We start from the raw sequence: 20000 nt of genomic DNA on the forward strand, positions 1-20000 counted from the left end.
TGTAACAGAACACATCCAGATGTTTTCTTTCTTGCACGCTGAATGTCATGGTTTTAGATGACTTGGGCTTTTTAATTTCATTTAATTTAATAATGAGATGGGGGAGATGTTCTCCGAGCAGCTGAATAAGCATAATACCTGAAACATAGTAGAGACTCAGTACATGGGGCTGAATGAATGATATAAAGAGATGATTCTCAACAGTCACAAGAAAGGGAAGCATTTCAATGAACTGGAGCTTCTTGAAAAAAAAAAAAAAAAGTTACAAAAACTCTAATGACCATGTCAGGCTTTTTCCATCAGCTCTTAAAATCTCCCAATCCTAATCATAATGATTGCTTATATTAGAGTGTCACTGTGAAGCACCAAGGCCTCTGGCTGCAGGAGGTCTTGTAATTTGAATTCCCAAAATGGCCTGACTGGAAGAAGCCAGGCTGCGTGCCTGACGAGGACTCAGAGCTTCGCAAGAGGGTTGGTGTGGATCAGACCTTAGCAGAAGGAAATAATTAAACAATGGTTTCTTAAAAACAGCAGACGGGGCTGGGAGCCAACCATCTTTTCTGCTGCCACTCTTGGACTCGGCCTTTCAGTTGGCCACTGGGTAGCCATGTCCCATTCCAGTCAAGGAGGTATCAGCTTGCTTTCAATTTAGGCCCTAATTTTTAAACAAACACACATCCTCCTCAAAAGGTAAACTGGAATAAATATTTTTCTTTCCATTTCTTTGTGATTCTGTACACAATCCCAAAATACGAACTAGGACATTTTTTCCTAAGTGAAAAAAAATTTTGGCCTGGCTTGACCACAGATGACAAGATCAGGAGCTTTTCATTTTAATCTTAAGAAAATTCCAAATTAAAAAATAAATACTGCCAATTTTGTCAAAATGTGGTGTAAGTAGAAGCTTAAAGCAGAGTCTGTCTTTTCTAAGTGTGTCAGTATTTTGGAAGAAAAGCATCTTACATCTGTAATGTTCTTCTCTGCGCTCTTAGGTACCATCTTCTTCTAGCTTTTTGTTTTCTGCTAATACTTTTTTTGTATCAAATCACAGAAATGATTTAGGGACCCTGAAACATTCCAAATCAGAAGAGGAGAATGAACAATTACCTAACCAACTCTTCAGAGTCCAGCATAACCTTGGGAAGCACAACTGGAGAAAAACTCTGGCCACTGGAGAGATTCCTACAGAGCACTTTTAGCTTTATGGCTATAGAGTTTCTTCTAAAACATATTTGGATTAGTACAGTGGTTTTAAAGCCTTTTGGGGAGGGGGGGTCATATTCTTTTTTTAAAAGAAGAACATCTTAAATGATTGTACAAAATACAAAAGAGATGAAAGTGGAACTGCCTTGGTGGGAAGGTGGGAGGGACATGGGAGTGGGAGTAATAAGAGGCTGGGATCTCTACTGCCTCCTTGCCTTGAGGAGCTGTCACGGAACCCTGGGGCTCTAATGAAGCATAATCTGGTGCCACAATAGTTTTAAACCAATATTTTCTTGACAGAGCACAAACCTCAGCACCTGATGCTATTTAGTTTGGATCCAGTTAACAAAGTATGAATCACTAATCCATAAACATGGGCTCATTATATAGTGTTGTGGTTCCCTTTTCTGGCCAAACTGGCCTTCGCCCTGGACTCATGACTGGTTTTCTTAGGTGTCAGTTTCTGTTTATAAAAAATAAAGCTCTCCCAATATTCGCCTAACTCAGTCTCTGTTACAGGGAGTGTTGCTTAACCTTTGAGTCTCAGCTCCTCCGTCAATAAAATGAGAACCAAAAGTGATATCAGAAGCTATTTATAACTTTTGAGAAACCCTTGGTTGAGGGCACACACATGCATTATATTTGTTAATTTACAGCTTTGAGGTTGAACATCCTTTGTTAGCTAAGGAAACAATAAAGCAAAATGTGATACAGTTAATGACTCAAACATAGAAATATAATGATCTTGCATGAGAGGAACTGTGGAGATGAAATAATAGTCTACTTAAGTTGTCACCTTGAACAGTGACCCAACCCACACTTACTGGTTTGAAATGATGTGTTTCCTCCCGCTCTGTCACTTTGAAAGGTGTTCTCTGAGTATATGTATACACACTGTCATCAACTCAGTGCTAATCACTTTGTGTGCTTTATCTGATTTAATCCTCATGTCATTTCTTTGAAGAAGGTATTATCGTTCATCATTGTCAAATGGATCGAGGTTTGGGAAGGGTCTTAGGACTTTCTGCACACCTCACAATAAGCAAGAGTGTATTAGCTCTTGCTGGTTCCAAAGCTCAAGATATTAGGGGCTTACAAATGAAGTCTCTTAATGAGTAAGATCAGAATACAGACACACTGGAGATCTGAACAAAGAATTTCTCATAGAATACTCTCCTGGGTTTCTGGGTTTGCAAGAATAAGGAAGATGTTCACCTAAGCATCTGGTGGAGTAAGCTCCATCACCAGGCACCAAAATTAATTTCAGCTGTGGGAGAAGTCCTACCACCCCTTTGTCTCTCTTGATTGAGTCTGCAATTCTTCCTGAATGAACCTTGTGTAGTCAGAGCGAGAAAGGTCAGAGGCACTTACCAGTGGAGACGCTGGCCGAGGTAGGGGGGCTCCGGGCTTGCTCTTTCAGAGCCACCACATTGACAATGTATTCCTCCCCAGGCTTTAGTCCCGTCTGATTGAAAGATGTGACGTCACTGGGGAGCTGGGCAATCACCCCTCCTTCATTGTTCTGGTGGGTAGAAGGAAGGGAGAAGCAGAGAAACCAAAAGAGGAAATCAAGAGGAGGGGAAAGGATGGGACCCTGATTGTGAGTTAAAGATGAGGACCACTTCTCTGCCCTCCAGGCTGACAGCTGAGTGTCTGGGGCCAGGAATGGCTCCCAGCAGGCTCAAGAAGAATGCCAATTTTCGAGAACATTTCTTTGGCTTACCCTGCTTCTACTGAGTTTGCCAATAAAAATTAGTCATGAGATGATGTAGACATTTTTGCCAAAAATGAAATGTTTGATGCTTACCATATATCAGATATTTTTTTTGGCATTTATCATGGTGAGCCTGCCTTTGGCTATTTAGAAGAGTCTAGTTGTGTATGTATGTGTGTAAACATCTTAATGTACATGACAACATATTTCAAACTAAAACGTTCCCAGTTTTTTTTTTAATGAGCTGGAGCTATTATTTTGCTGTGTCTGGAGTTTCTCATAGTGTTACACTGGCTGCAAATCTGTCATTGTCTTGTTTCCCTTTTACCCCGATGAGTTAGGAATCAGTGACACAACCATGGAGTACAAAGAAGAGGAAAAGGGTAGAACAAAGAATAATACAAAGGAAAGAAGAAAGAGACACACTGGTGAAAGATGAAGTGAAAAAGATCAACATGACGTTGGGTCCAGGGTTTAGTGTCTCTGTCCACTTGTCTGTCTGTTGGCCTATTCTTATACATTTTCTCTTTGTGCCTCAGAAGTAGAGGTGACAAGAGGGCTATTTTTTGTGGCACAGTCCTTTTCTTATAATCTTTGGTCTCTGTTCATGTCACCTGGAGTGCCCTATATGTATTTTATATCCATACTCTTATAAATCAATGTGACAAGTGCCTCCTACTAGCCTCAACCTACAGATCATACAGTTATTCTATGTGGCTGTATATTTGACCTAGGTATGCCCTGGCTAGCCCCTCTCTCATTTGGAATTTACATATTGGATATAAAACAGGCAAACCTGGCATTGTTTTGTCTTGCCTGAGCAGCAGAGTGGCATGATTCTGTCTGCTCTCTTATGAACCCAATCACCCACCATACTTCTTTGACCATTTTAATGCAGATAAAACATGTAAGAAACTACATATATAGAAAATCTGCTTAGATGTAGTTAGCTTGGCATGTCATGACTATATCCCCACAAGAGAAGGAGGTGTCCTGTCCAGTTCAGGGGACAGAGCCCTGGAATAAGAAGTGGAGACCAGGTTCTTGTTTTAAGCCTGCCACCAACCAGCTGTCTGATATTGTGTAAGTTCACTGAGTCTTATTCTCTATAAACTAAACAAACTAGATGTAAAATTAAGGGTCATTCTCTGTGAATCTGAAAGTCTTTTGTAGTTCCAACAGTCCATGCCTCTAAGAATTTTGAAGTAAAAAGAATAGTAAAATCATAATCTTATGAGCCAAAAATGCATCATCTGTCATTAAGTCTGATGAATGATTTGAAAAAATGCTCTTTGATATTGAAAGATGAAAACAAAGGAAAGGAATGTGATTAAACATTTTGTGTGTGTGTGTGTGTGTGTGTGTGTGTGTGTGTATACCCTCATGAGTGATATAGTTAGGGAAAACATCAGTGCCGTTAATAACTCTTGAAAAACTAGAACTAGTCAGGCACCTCTGACAACTTAGAAAAGTTAATTTGCAGATTAATAAAATAAAATACAACTTTGATGAATAGAAAGAAATCTTAAGATCCTTTTCAGCTCAAAATGTTTAAAGAAAATTTTTCTCAATGAATAGGTTATGCATGGTGTTTCTGTGTTACATCTCTGACTTTCAGAGGCTGAAACCACATAGGTCAGCTTTGGGGGCTTCTGCCTGCACAGAATGAAGTTGTGGGTTGCCTATGAGACTCACTGGCTTTAGCTTTTCTTGTGTCCTAAAGAGAAGCCCCAACTTTTTGAAGGTTTAGGTTTTCAGACTCACTGAAGTCGCAGCTTGCTAAAACCTAAAGTTTTTTGAGCAGAGAGCTGGGTCTGGCTGCTCCCCCATTCTCCTGTCACCCAAGGCCTGGGTACCAGGCTTGGGGCCATTCTTGTTAATCAGTCATTACCACATCTTTGTGAAAGAAATGTTCTGTAGCCTGCCAAGTGCCCTTTTGTGCCCTTAATGGCTTGGAGAGAGAGACAGAGATTGTGTGTGGGGGGTGGCTTTTTTGCTGCCCCAATCCTAAGTTGAGGGTGTGGGTATGCCCCATCAGGCTGTTTGGCTTTCTGACAGGTGGGGGTTACCTTTGGAATGAAGCTGATCTCCCACCCGTCGAAGGAGAATGAAAAGGGCTCCCACTGCACCTCCACGGTGGTCTCTGTGATCGTCTTGAATCGGAGCCCTTGCGGTGTGGAGAGATCTGGAACACAGCAATGTGGGTGACGGTGTCATGGCTAGCCCTGGCAGGGGCAGAGAGCGTTACCTGAGCTCCCCCCATGCCATGGGTGCCGCGGCATGTGATGGGCTATCCCAACCTCATTACAGACGCGCTGGGTTCCAGGCAAGGGGTGGGCCCAGGCCACGTTGGTGTTGGTGCTCAGTGTGAGCCAACAGAGGAGTGAACCCAACGAACACCTAATAAACACTTTTTATACTTTCTATTCCATAAGAGGTTGATGTTAAAATCCAAAAGGCACACTTCCCTTTCCTTACTAAGGTGTTGAGTCTTGGCATTTAACATAATGCCTTCTTCAGAGAAGCCAAACGCCATCTTCGGAGGCTTTAAGGGTTTCTGAGAGGCGGTGTGAAGGTTAATGCCACTGTTCCTTCCTATACCCGGGAGAAGGGGGCACAGAGAGAATCAGCGAAAGGCGTGGAGCAAGCCAACTTAAGAATAGAGACTCGAATGCTTTTCTCCATCACATGATGTGCACTAAGAATATCTTGTTTAGCTCAAATCACCACCTCTAGGATGGCCTGAAATTTCCACTTTGTGTAGCAAAATGTGTAGCCAAGCCAAGCAACGGTGTCAATAAGGGACAGTAACAGATACTGGGGTTTCTGCTTTCACTCCACGAGTTCCTGCTTTTCTTTCTCCAGCTATTGCTTGGTTCTCTCTTCCCTCTCTCCCTCACTCAACTTCACCTCAATCTTGTTTTTAGTTCCTCTTCTAATTCCCTGGCTTTCCACTCCCCACACCCTCCCACCCCTCCCGCCCCCAAACACACACATGCACACACAGGTGGAAGTAGGCTGGTCCTAATGGGGTTCCAATTACCAGCCCTGAAATACGACAGCACGACTTTTCTCAGTTCTCCAGGGAGCCTGATCCCATTTTAGCTGCGCCTCTCCTGGGACCTTCCCATTGGAAGACTGACAGATCCTCATCCTTCCTGTTTGGAAGCTTCCTCAGGCTTCTTGGTGAAAGGCAGGGCGGCTCCTCAACCCACTTGAAGGTGTGTCAGGTGAGTTTACATGATTCTGTCCTTGTCACCTGGGAGCTTGCCCGAGGGGATGCCCTGAATTGGCAGAATAAACGCCACGGGAGATGGAAACCTCGCCACGGTGCGTGGTGCACGTGGATCAGAGCAGAGACGCCTGGGAGTCGGGCCAGGCCCTCGCTGTGGTGACTCATCCCGGAGCAAGGTGGGGAAAGCAGCAGATGGTGACCTGCCTCTCTACGCGATCACTGCAGATATTTTAAACTGGTTCTCAGGCACCAGAGGAATTGAAGGAAAAAAAAAAAAAGGTCAGATATAAACAGAGATAATTATAGGCATATTAAAAAAAAAGTCAGCATTTAGAGGGGGGAGTCCAATATTCTAACAGGATCTTTGTCACCTGAGAAGTAAGGGGACAAAATGACTTCTTAAATCCTTTCCCCTCTGCCTGTCCTATGCTTGCAGCACAACTCAAGACCTTGGCCTCCATGAAGCCGTCCAAGCCAACTCTTTCTACTTTGTGCATGTGCGTTCTGTTGCTTCAGTCTTGTCTCTTTTCGACCCTATGGACGGTAGCCCTTCAGGATTCTCTGCCCATGGAGTTTCCCAGGCAAGAATACTGGAGTGGGTTGCCATGCGCTCCTCCAGGGGATCTTCCTGACCCAGGGATCCAGCCCCCATCTCTTATGTCTCCTGCACTGATAGGCGGGCTCTTAACCATCAGCACCACCTTCCTACTTCAACCTCTTCTTATTCTGAACTTTTCTGGCATTTGTTACCCAAATACCATCTTGTCATTTGAGACCTCCATCAAATGGGCTTGGATCGCTCATCCCATACTTGGTGATAAGTCTCATTTACCAACCCAGGGGCTGATGTTTCACGGTCACATCTTGTTTTGGTTTCCTGCCACTACTAAAAATCTCTGTGTGATGTAATAAAAAAAGTAAGTATTTGGTCTTTGTCCTGACACAACAGCTCCTAAAACCCTAGGAATCCCCAGAGGGCAAAGAGTATCTTTTTTATGATTATGAGATAACTGGTAGCCCGGGCCTCCTAGATGGCTGGTTTGAAGAAAAACCCAGGAGTGATTTAAAGAGAGGGTTGGAACTCCTGCCCGCAACCTCCAATGAGGGGAAAGGGGCTGACTTGAGTTAATCACCAATCGCTAGGGGTTTTACCAATCATGCCTGCATAATGAAACCTCCATAAAGGCCCTAAGCAATGGGTTTCCGAGAGCTTCTGGGTTGGTGAACACATGGAGTTACTGACAGTTACTGTGCAGAGAGAACATGGAAGCCCTACACACCATACTTTGCCCTATGTGTATCTTCCATTTGGTTGTTCTTGACTTGCATCCTTTCTAAGAAATCAGTTATAGAGAGCAAAGCGCTTTCTTGAGCTCTGTGAGTTCTAAGGAATTACCAAAATTAAGGACGGGTTGTGGGAACCCCTTAAATGTAGAGCTGGCTATTCAGAAGACCCGTGACAACCTGGGACTTGTGACTGAAAACTGATGTGGAAGCAGTTCTGAGAGACTGAGGTTTTTAGCTTGTCAGATCTGATGCTAACTCCTGGTGGATAGATATTGAGTTGAAATGAACTGTACGATCCCCAGCTGGCATTTGAGAGCTGAGGAAGTGGGGTTGGAAAGACAATTGAAGAATTCCATTGTATATAAAGAAAACTAAATAACAGCCCCTTCCCATCTCTTTCTTATTCTGCTCTTTGATGTAATTAATGTTAATAGTTGGTATGCAATCTTTTAAAATGTTTCTGTTCTTAAATAAGCATACAAAATATAAATACATGCCTATAGCAGTTTCTCTGTTATACATAAAAAAGAGAAACTTTCATTTCTCATAGAAAAGGGTTTAGCATGCTATCTCTTTTTTGCCCATTGAATCTTCCTAAATGATGCATTAGAGATTCAATGTTTATAATTGAAATGGACCATTAGGGTATTTTACTAAACAAAAGATTACGAAGAAATAATGCCACCTCTCTCTAAGGAGAAGTGGGTGTTTTCAGTTGTGGTTTTAAATAAGATTTTTTCTCAGTGTGTTATACACTTGCCATCTGTGATATACCATTTAGCACTTGCTTATTATATGTCCTATTTCATGTCTGCTGGTTTTGAATCTCTAACTAGATTCAAAGTCTGTGTAAGTCTCATACTTTCCTTGACTTCTAATCAGACTCAAGCTTATAACAAGTCAAAACTCAACAATTAAAGCACTTTTTGTCCTTTTGGCTCTATAATAGATAGGGGCTGTCTGGGATGTGGAAACTCTGCTCTTTTGGAAGTGTCTTTTTAATGATATGCCCTTTCCTAAGTGGGTCACATCGGAAGCCCTTCCCCTTGAGAGCAATGATAACTTCAGGCATCCCTGAAGAATTAAGAAAAGACACTACCATCATGAATGCCCATGATCTCATGTAGGAAAAAAGAAAAATGAAGCAGGAGGGGGAAATGGTACGTACGGGTGGCCACCTTGGCAGTGATGGGAAGGCTGAGGATGTTGCTAATGACAGCGTAGACGCTGATGTTGTAGGTGAGACCTGGCTCCAGCTCTGAGATGGTGACGCCACTCCAATCTCCAGGCACCCGCTGCTGGAGCTGGAGGCCCCCCAGGGCCGTCGGCTGGTAAGAGATCACATATTCCGTCACTGCCATCGGCCCGTCCCATTCCAGCTCAATGGACCTGTCGCTGATACCAGCCACTCGCAAGTCCTCTGGAGGGGCAACTACCAGGAGGCAATACACAGATAGCATGAGCTCAGAGGTCTGCCTTCCCCATGCTGGACTCAACTTCCTTCCTCACCTCTCACCCCACACGCCCTGTCTGTATGTTCTCAGCTCACTGACTTGGAGTGATAGGGAAGTCCCTCGGCAGGCAGGTTCTTGTCTTTTCTATGCTCGGTACTCTCATCTCTATAGGGCCCTGAGTTAGCAGTGGGCTGGAACCTGCTCCTACTGGCTTGGAAAAGTTAGTTGTCAAATTTTGCAAGACATTTTTAAATAGTCATTGTGAAATATTAAATTTTCTAAACTTAGAATTAGGTAATTATCTTAAGAACAAAAGTAATAAATACTCCAAACTCATCACTGGCAAATGACTTCACTACATTTTACTATTATCTGTGCCCTTAAGGCAATTTCCCTGTGTTGTATCTCTTTGGTAGAAACAGTGCATGCGTGCTCAGTTGCTAAGTTGTGTCAGACTTTGCGATCCCGTGGACTGTAGCCAACCAGGCTCCTCTGCCCATGGGACTTCCCAGGCAACAATACTGGAGCAGGTTGCTGTTTCCTCCTCCAGGAGATTTTCCTAACCCAGGGATCGAACCCATGTCTCCTGTGTTACAGGCAGGTTCTTTACTACTGAGCCACTGGGGAGGAAATATTGCTTTGGCCAAAAAGTTTGTTCGGGTTTTCCATAAAATGGGTGGAAAACCCAAATGAATTTTTTGGCCAACCCAGTACTATTTGATTGTGTTCTAGTGTGCAGCTATTTCCAACTCAACCTTTAGTGACTTCACGCTGGTAGTCTGAAACTGGCCATGGAGGGAGTATTTATACCATGGGAGCTGGCAAATGCTACAAAGTAGGGCTTGTTATTTTTTCCCTCAAAGAGCTAGTTGTTAGATATTTAACAGCATACGTTGGCTAATATTTTTGGTAGTTTAATAAATTATTGTTATCAGATTACTCTGGAAATGTAACTTGTGTTACACAAATTTTTATTAACCTTGATATAGGGGATGATGACAAAGTAGCATTCCTGTTCTACTTCTCAAAGACTATTCAAAGACTCACCAAAAATGAAACCTCATTGCGATAGTCTTTCTTGTATGATTCCCTTGGGAAGTGAAGATTCAGTGGTAGTGGGGGTATTAAATAATTGAAACTTTAAGACCAATTAGGAAGTTAATACCAGGGTGCCTGTAATTGGACCTGCCTGTAGATGAACTCAAAGATCATGCCAGTATTTAAATAGTCATAATTAACTTATAAATTTATGTGTAGTTGGAGGCTTCGATTAGCTTAAGTGTTGTCACTGGTGTTGAATCTCTGAGAATTCTCTCTCTTTCCCCCCTTACTTGAGCAGAGGACTGAAGACTGCTAGTCACGGGGCCATGTGAGTGAGAAGTGCCTGCTCTCTCTATGGTGCTCTACCTCAAATCCTCATCAGAGGCAGAAATGAAGACTCATATGATGGGAATTAGGAACATATATTTGCAGTGCTGGGCATTTGCTTTGATTGCTTTTGCCCTGAACTATTCATGATATGAAACAGTATAAATAGCAGAACTTCTTGTGATTTAAGAAATTATATGTTGACCAAGACAAAAAAAATTAACTTTATTTTTAACAATTTATTATAGCTAGATGAATGTAAATGAAATTTAAATAATTAAAGTTTCAAATAATTTGTAAGCCTATGTCATTTCTAACTCTAACATGATTAGAGCTTTGAATTCCACTAAGATCTTTGGGTTAGCCTGTATAATACATACAGAATGACTCTTGGACCAAGGAAGGAACAGTTGATATATAGAACCTATCAGTATTTTGCATGATTATATTAATTATTTATTATGCACCAAGCACTAGGCTAAACATTCTGACATGGATTTTCTCATCTCATCCTCTCACCAACACTATGGGATCAGTATTATTTTTACCCCTGTTTTACAGAGAAGAAAACTGGGTTACACAATCAGTGAACACAGAAGCTAGGATTTGAACCCAGGTGCAATGATTCTAGAAACTCTAAGCCAGTATACAATACAACTTATATTTGCATAGCATCTTGGTCTATAAAACACCATCTAACTAGAATTTTTTTAAAAAAATTATTTAATAGCAGCACTCTGAGGTAGATTGGGAAGGTATAATTATCCCAACTTTACAAATGGATAAACAGACCCAGGCGAAAGGACCTGCCAAAAGTAAGGGAGTTGGGTCGTTGCTGAACTGATCATCAAGCCGAGGTCTTCTGTACTTGGTCTACACTCTTCTACCTTGGATGTTCTTCCCCCTACAATTTGTAGGATGGGTTATGGATTGTGCCAGATGCTTTCTTTCATTTGTACAGAGCCTCAAAAATAAATTACATCAGTAAATAATTCAGACTGTCTTTTAGGATGGAAATTCTAGGCTGGTGCTTATCCTAGTGGTCAGAAACTTCTTTTAAGGATTCTCTAGTGCCTGCCTTTTGTGATTCAACACATTAATTCCAAGTTTCCAGTGTGGGACTCCTCCTGTCACGGTGACAGAAATGGCCATTCCAAATTTCAAGTCACCAACAATTCTTAGAGCATTGAGAACAAGTTGGTGAATTCATTTTTTGTTACTTTCTCCAGAAAATAAAGCTAATCACGACAACAGAGAATGATCCAAGCAGCACATTTGGGGATTTTAAAGTTAAAAAGACTGCAGAAGGATTTTCTCATCTTGACAACTTAGCTTAGCAAATTTTTTATCTTGAGACCTGAGCCTGGGTGGTGGGAAAAAACAACCTTCACATCTGATGCGAAAGAAGCAATAATGTCCATGGTGGAAGAAGCATTCTTGAGAGCAGTAGCTCAGCAGAAGAGACCATCACCACTCACCCTATAATTTAGCAGAAGCTGTATAAACTGGGTGTCAATAATTCTTATAAAATGAAATGATATTGAACTAGAAAGCAAACTATAAAAGAGCTGTATGCCTTGATTCAAGGAATTAAGTGGGGCTGAAGAAAGTTTTCTATTTATTTATTTTTGGCTGCATTGGGTCTTCTTTGCTGCATGAAGCCTTTCTCTAGTTGCTGTGAATGGGGTCTACTCTTTGTTGCAGTGTGCAGGCTTCTCATTGTGGGGGCTTCCCCTGTTGCAGAGTACAGGCTCTGCCCCATGGCACATGGAATCTTCCCAGAGCAGGGATCGCACCTGTATCCCCTGCATTGGCAGGCAGATTCTTAACCACTGGACCACCAGGGAAACCACACAAAGTATTCTTAGTCTTGCTTTCTTTGGGGCTCCAACTTGGAAACTTGTGGATAAGCAGGCAGTTAAAAAGAATTAACTGTAGCTTGAGGAACTGGAGTTGCCTATCTGGCAAGATGCCATGCTGTTTACTTTTTAGATCTGGCATCAATTTGCACATATGCTGTGAGAGCAGTTGGAATTAGTTCCATGAAGTGTCTTGCACAGAGGAGCGAGTGAGGTCAGGTGCCAAAGTTCAGACTGGCTGCAGTGCAGGCCAACACAGAGGGTGATGGTGATGAATCTCTGCACGTCTGACCAAAGTCCAAGGAACGGCTTTCTGGATTGTTTCAAGCCTCAACTCTGGTGGTTCTTTCACCCTGCTTCTTCACAGGGACTTGTGACCAGTTCACTGGCCACCTCCCACACTAACCTCCTTCACCAGGGAGACATGTGGACAAATGGTTGAACAAGCACCCCTATCCTGTCTCCAACACTTAGTATTTTTTTTATCACCTGACAGAGCTCAGCTTTCATAGCAAAAGACTACTTCTTTATGCATGTGGCTTTTACCATTTTTATTTTCCAATTCCACTCTACTTAGCATCCTAGGAAGGATTAAAGAGTGCTAGAAGTTGGTAGGAGACTAGGGTTCTTATTCTTGCTCTGCCATTAATTAGCTGTCTGGCTCTGGAAAAATATTCCTGTCTCCCAGGGCTGCTGCTTTTTCAGTTTGTAAAATGAGAAGCCCCGAGTAGCTTCTTTCTAAGGCCTGGTTTAAGTGTTCATATTCTTTTTTTGTTGTTGTTTTTCTATTGTCTTTACCTGGCCAGAGAATAGAGGTGGAAAGGTTGAGATCTGGTCTCATGGTCCACTGTGAGAAAGATCAAGGCTGGGAGTCAAATAGAGCGGTCTTGTCAACTCTATTCAATTGCATTCAAGCTCTAGCAGCCTAAGGGACCTCAGAATGAAGTCCACACAACGGGCCCCCATTCTCCATGCCCTTGCCAGCGAGAAAAGAAAGTCAGGGAGTGTGTTGTGGCTCTCCTCGGTTTCACCTTCCCCACTCCCCTCTCTCCTCTCCTTCCTGCTGTTGGTGAGATGAATAGTAATGCTGGAGTGTGTGCATGTGGCCAAAAATGTCAAACAGCGGGTAAACAGCCCCTCTCCTGGAGCCTTCTCGCCAAGAGCAGGCAAAGTAGCACTTTAGATAATGACCTAGATACTTCTCTGGAAGAGACCCATGGCATTTGGTTTAAAAGACAAGCATTGAGAACAGCACCTCCAGCAATGAGTGGTAGCTCCATGGTTGCTATAGAAACAGATGGAAATTATGCAACTGTCCCTCCTCACGTGCTTTGGGAACCTATAAAGTAATTTATCTGACTGTCCAAAAGTCTTTCTAAATCAAATAGCACAGAGGTAACATGTTGGAGGTAACATGTAGCTCATGGACTGAGTTCAGCCTAGTTGTAGTTGCTAGCGGCTGCTGAGTCTTCCCCACGTGACCAGAAGGGCCACCTCCAGTTCAGTTTGTACCCCTGGATCAGATTAAGGTTCTATTTGCAAATGAACCCATCCCTGTGGAAAAGGAGGGTCAGGAAGAACATGACAGGTATGTACAACCCAACAGAGATCAATTTTATTAAGAAGAATGTGAACTATACAGTAGCCACACATAGAGAAGGGCCCAAAAGAACCCTTAGCATCCTCTGATGGGGCCTCATGGAGCCTTGTCCTGGGAGTGAGAACTGGGGATCATGCTTCAATTTCCCCTTTCCAGCAATTACTTAGTGACCTTGGGTTTGTAAATGATGCAGCTCAATTTCTGCTTGAATTTTCCTTCTGAACAATGGTATAATAACTATATTTTCAGAAAGATATTCAGTAAACAAAAGTAGGAGGCTACATGAAACCATTGACTATGGAAAAAAATGGAGGAACATGAAAACATTTTTCCCCTAAGCAGTGAATTGTTGTTTTTTTAGTTACCTTGTTGCATTCATCTTTTAAAAGAAATTTAAGTTGCAGGTGCAGGAGACTTGTCAGACTGCTTTGGTACATAGGTGGGAATCACTGCTGATGCTCAAGAATAAAAGACCTGGCCTCCCAGAATCTCCCCCTTAAACTGAGGTCAGAAATCTGATCAGAAAAATTCCTAGAATCAACTCATCAGAAGATTTAATAATGTTTATTTCTTGTTATTTTTTATTTTAAATCTTCCCATTGAGCCCTCTGAGCTGACTGTTACAGATTGTACTATGAATGAGAAGGATGAAGATCAATCACTCAATCTGTATTGTTTAAAATACAAATTAATCAGTGACAGTCGCTGATTTAGAAGATGACGAGCAGTCACAGTGAGATAATGAAAATAATCTGATTTTAGGCAAAAGAAAATGATCTCCAATGAGATATTGGTATGTTCTCACTGATGGACTTGGGGCTTCCTTTCGGGATATCACCCTTGTCTTGGTTTTCGTGATGTAGACACATGTGGGGTTGATTCCAGCTTGTTATATGTCCTCTGGAACAAACTGAGTCATAGCGTTTTAATTAGACTGTGAGTTCTTGCTTAATGGAGGTCTTTAGTAATTTATTCCTGTTTACATGTAATTCCTTGCCTATAAATACTTTCATCCATGTGGATTCTAGATCATTTCATAAATTAATAACACTTTGCCATATGGAAGCTCCAAAAATAACCAGAGTGCCCAGTGAGTCTGATTATCAAAGACTATGCCCCATCTCATTCCCTAGCATTGTGAAAGGAGTGTCCTCAGAATATGGCAATGGGAAAGGGGAATATTTCGGAGGGAGTGGAGCTCTGGGAAGTCCGCTGAGTTAGAGAGGGGTCCCTTGCCTAAGGTGGTCCCCTGGCCTGACTCTCTGCTTTCTTCCATCTCAAGAACAGTGAAATGCTGTCTCCATTATTACCATTGACTTTGTTCCAGCCTTAGTATTCAACTTTCATCCCAAACTTGACATTTTCTGGTTTCCACTCTTCTCCCCTTAAACCTGTGTTGTCAATTGCGATCGACTCAAGGCATCACCTCTCTCGGAAAGCAGAGGAGCACAACCCATTGGGCAATTCTTTGGCCTAAATTCATCTTCCCTCCCATCTCTCTTCCCGCCTCCAGCTAGCTGGCTGGACCGCCCTTGCCGACGGCCCTGCGGAGCCCCCCTCCCTACCTGCCGAGCAGTCAGGGCCCTGGTAGCCCTCTTCACAGAGGCACAACCCCTCCTGGCAGTGTCCTCGGCCGCTGCAGGCGTTGGGACACCGCCGCTGGCCGCAGTCCTCACCGACGTAGCCCTCCTGGCACAGGCAGGTACCGTTGGCACAGGTCCCCTTCCCCGAACAGTCCCCGGGGCACCTCAGCTCGCTGCAGTCCTCGCCCGTGTAGGCCTCTTCGCAGACGCACTCCCCGTCCACGCACAGCCCCCGGGAGCTGCAGTCGGTCGGGCACCGGAGCTCCGAGCAGTCGTCCCCGCTGTACTCGCTGTCACAGACGCACTGGCCCTCCACACACACGCCCCGACTGGAGCAGCCCAGCGGGCAGTAGGGCTCCGAGCAGTTCTTGCCAAACCAGCCTTGATCACAGATGCAGCCACAGGACTCGAGGCTAAAATTGCCGTGGCCACTGCAGTGAGGGATATAGTCCAGTTGTCCTGGAATGGCCAAGGAGAAGGTCAAAGGGCAGCTGTGGAACCTCCTGGCAGTGGGGTATGGGGAGGGGGGCAGGCTGAGACCTCCACTCGCTCACTGACCAGATTTGTGTTGCTGAGAGGGAAGCTCAAGCTAGCTTGGCACATCATCAGCTTCATGAATCTTTTCATCTAATGTGGGTTGTGTGTGTCTGGCATAGTGTTGAGGGTGAGGATGAGTGAGATTGGGTCCCTTGTCCTTTAGGAGCTCACCTGCAATGTGTCTTGGCTTGGGTTCCCTGGTGACTAATTGGGAGGTGCTCCCAGGAAAAAACTGGTCATGGAGAAGAGGAGACAGAGAGGGAGGAGCCCAAGCCAAACATATTATCAAGCAAAGTCCCAGGGAGCGTGACTTGGGTTCAGTCCTGCAGGGGATCTTCTGGCCACAGGGCAAGCCACACCTCAACTGGGATGGAGGGCTGTCCCTGGAGGGTGTCAATTCTCATGCTCATCCGTTCTCTACCTGGGGCAGATCAAGGAGGTTCTCAGAGCCTGGGGGCAGTCCCTGACCAACACACCCAGGTGCTGGTGCTGAAGATTGAAGGGGACGGAAGGGGACCGAGGGGATGGAGGCTGAGTAGCAGGCCTGTGAGGCAGGTCAAGGTCACATGTGCTGCAGATGCATCCTATTCCTCTCCTTCCCACCATCTAACTAACTGCTCATCCTTCACAGTTCAGCTCCAGGGTCACTTCACAGGCTTGCCAGAACTTGTCTCATTTGGTGATTGTTTGCTGTGATCTTTTTAGGATTCTGTGTGTATCTCCTGTCCTAGCCCTTACCATGTAATAACTAGAGTGGTTAATTTATCTGTCCAGCAAGAATCAAACAAACTTATTAAATGAACACCATAGCAGTACCTGCTTGGCATCCTTCTCAGCGCTTGGCCTTGGGGATAGGAAGTCAAGCAAGCTATGTCCTTGTTTAATTTTGCCACCTCATGCACTCCCTCCCCCAATGACCCAAAAGGATACTATACTGGCATTGGTTAACATAGATCTTCCTTATAGATCTTTCCACATCTTCCCAGGGAAACTGGTGGGAAGCTGGTTTAAAAAAACAGCCCACTTACAGAAGCCACCAGCTTCCCAGGCACTGAAGACCCATGTCCATGGACACCTGTGTCTTCCTATATTCCCCAACTCCACTGAAAAGGTGAACTCACTGAGGAAGGAGAGTCTGAACACCTGGACTTTGTCCTCTCAGTTTCAGATTATTTATAGTTTTGGTTATAAGGAGAAAGAGGTGAGAAAACCCAAGAAATATTTCTCTTCTCAAAGACTACCCCCAGTCTAGGTGTTTCAGAATGAATGTGTTGGACATCTCTCTGAACATATGGGCCTTTTCTCCCTATTAAAATGCCATTCCTGGCACCTCTTTCATCCTTGGGCAAGGCTTGAGATATTAGACCCTAGAGAGGTAAAAGCTTGAACCCAAGATGGTAAGACACCGTCCTTTTCTCATTACAGACTGAATCGAATGGGTAGAAGGTACTGTTTTGGGTGAGAGAAGCTGGGCACAAAAGGGGACACACTTTCTGCTCACTGGGGATCTGCTGATAATTGCTACTGAACATGAAGTGCCTACTAGAGGCTGGGCTTTCATCTGAGTGGAGGTTTTTATATTTAATAACTCCTCGTCACTCTAGTCTGTTGAGGCGGAAAGGAACACATGGGTTAAGCAACTTGCTTAAGTCACAGGCTAGTAAGTAGCAGAGCTAGGACACGTAGTTAGGAAGTCTGGCCCTGAAGATGAGCTGACTTCTCTCAGAGAGGTCAAAAGAGTCATTCATAAGTGTTAGTAGTTAGGATGTAGGTGAGGCTAGATATCCAAGTTCCGGATACTCAGCCTTTGGTTGGGGAGAGGCTTGGAATAAACTCTGTGGGTGGGTATGGGCGCAGATGTATGCACAGCCACGTGTTTTGGTGGAGGGGGCAGGGGCTGAAACTTCCAGCTTGCTGGAGAAGATGGGGCCAGGTCCTCTGAGGTTTTAATGACTGTAATTTTCTCAGACGGGAGAAAGGCTGAGATGGAGTGAACAGAGCGCCTGCATTCTCTAGTCCCTCTGGTTAACATGGATAGATATCAATTCAACAGCCTGTGAAAACCAAAGATGAATGAAGACAGACATCAAATTCCCTGCTCGCCACAGCAGTTGCTGTGCTGAACCGATGTACCATTCCCTGACTCATCCCCCCCAAATTAGGTTAATGTATTTCAGACTGGCTAAGTGCTGTAGAGAGTCCCTATGCCGAATCCCCTGGGAAAGGACCACACTTAGATCTTAGAGGCGTATTAACACAGAGCTACAGATGAGGGCACTTTTTTTTCTCCCCTCTGTGTGAAGAGGTGCCAGATTTCTCAGGCACTGGTGTAACCACCCAGATTCCCGCTCCCTGTCTGCTCAGCACCCTCCCTCCCCTCCAGAGACTGGCTGTAAACTCCAGGACTCTACCTGTGGCCGCACTCTCCGGGCAGCAGTTGCTGGTGCATTGGTCCCGCAGAACTGACACCTCCCTCTCCAGCATCTCAATTCGGCTCAGCAGCTCCTGTAGCACCTGGGCCGAGCTGGCACACGGGCAGGCCTTCTTGGGGAGGTTGATCCTGTGCGTGAAGGTGACCTGGCTCTCGTGGTCCGAGGTCTGGCCCGTGTACTCCGTCAGCACCTCGTCTTCGGGGCTCACCTCGTGCTCTGCCGAGGCCTCCAGCCCCGAGGAGCAGAGGCTGTCCAGGGGCACGTTGATGTTGTACACGTGGTTGAAGACCACCGGCTGTTCCTTGCTGGATGCGTTGTAGCTGGCAGCGCCTCCTTCCTCCTCCACTGTTGGTCTCTGGACCCTTTCCATGGTGACCTCCAGCTGACACTCCGAGGGCTTGAGCAAGGAGCCCAGAAGGATCAGGTTGACGCCAATGAGCACGTTCTTCAAGACCACTGTCTCCCCGTCTGCCCCCATCCTCTCAGTAGAGCTCCGGGTTCAAGACTAGCCTGCAGCAGAAAGCATGGAATATGCAAGAGAAACCAGGGGATGAACCAGAAGGCCTCTGAGACCTGCACCTGGGCATACTGCAGTGCACAGTCCTACAAAACTAAAGGATGGCAGTGAAGATTTTTAAGGGGATGTTTGGGAAGTGACTACCAGGGTCATGAAAGCACAGAGCTTTTTGTCCTCTAGAGAAATCCCTGAGAATGGACATTGCTTCTGCAGAAAGACATTTTGATTTTCCAAAAGGTTTATCTAGAACACATGATTCTGGCCCCTCATTGGGCAGGTGGTTCCAACAAAGAGGACCTGCAAGGACTCGGGACAGGGGCTCTGTGGACAGGAGAACTCAGAGCTTCATTTCACTTCTGGATGAGAATTAGGATGCTGGGTACTATGAAGCCTTAGGCATACCCTCATATTTCCCCTGATGTGTATTAGGATGGGGCCCAGCCAGCCACTTCAAAATAACTTATTAACTCCTCTAAGCTCATCTATTCAAATACAAGTTGACTTCAGAATAACCAAGCAGGCAGATAATATAGTTCCAGGTAATTGTGGTTGTTAATAATCCTTGGGTACATTTGTGATTATCTGGAACTGTGTAAGCTGAACTTTCTTTTAATCTTCTCATTAGTACAGTCCCAGTGCTTTGTGACCGCAGGGTGCCTTTCTTCCGAGGTCCTGTTTGAATTGCTAAAATAATGAATTAGCTCCTCTGCTGGTTACCTAGTCACCAAGAACCAGGAAACATGATAAATTTACTACGATGCATATCAGTTTTACAGAAATTATATTTCTTTTGTACTCCCTGTGTAACAGAGAAAAGAGGCTTACAGACTTTAGTTCTAAAGGTAATGTTAGAGTTAAGAAGATTAAGGACAAAGGAGCAGAGTGAAAATATATATATGAGTTTGGGAAGAAAGCAATGGATGACAGCTAACATCAACTGAAGGTGTAGTGCGTACAGACTGTGCTGGGCACCTCACATGGGATCTTACTTGACCCTCAGAACAACCTTATGGTTGAATGTTATGATTGTCCCCATCTTGTAATGGAGTGACTTCTGCCTAGAAAGCTTAAGATTTGAATGCAGATCAGACTCCAAAACCTGTGTTCTTAATGGCTATGCTCCAGTGCTTTTCCTGAAAAGAATGTTCAGTTTTCTCTAGTCTTTGATGGAAATTGTGTTAGTTCTGGGAATATTGAGATTAGAAAGTTTT

The 20000-nt window shown here is 44.3% G+C and overlaps 1 protein-coding gene across 1 annotated transcript in view; it reads right to left on the bottom strand.

Moving 5' to 3' along the window:
- The window catches only part of TNR (tenascin R), a 91090-nt gene extending 72340 nt beyond the window's left edge, over positions 1-18750 (bottom strand). Inside the window, exons 1-5 of the mRNA XM_061160769.1 lie at positions 18252-18750; positions 15286-15762; positions 8608-8871; positions 4987-5102; positions 2575-2725 (exon numbers count right to left, since the gene is read on the bottom strand). Coding sequence (XP_061016752.1) covers positions 2575-2725; positions 4987-5102; positions 8608-8871; positions 15286-15762; positions 18252-18750 — 1507 coding nt within the window. The remainder of the gene's footprint in view (positions 1-2574; positions 2726-4986; positions 5103-8607; positions 8872-15285; positions 15763-18251) is intronic.
- Between the last annotated feature and the right edge of the window lie 1250 nt (positions 18751-20000).

Source organism: Dama dama, chromosome 14 (assembly GCF_033118175.1).
Source record: "Dama dama isolate Ldn47 chromosome 14, ASM3311817v1, whole genome shotgun sequence".
In the NCBI taxonomy this organism is placed as follows: domain Eukaryota; kingdom Metazoa; phylum Chordata; class Mammalia; order Artiodactyla; family Cervidae; genus Dama; species Dama dama.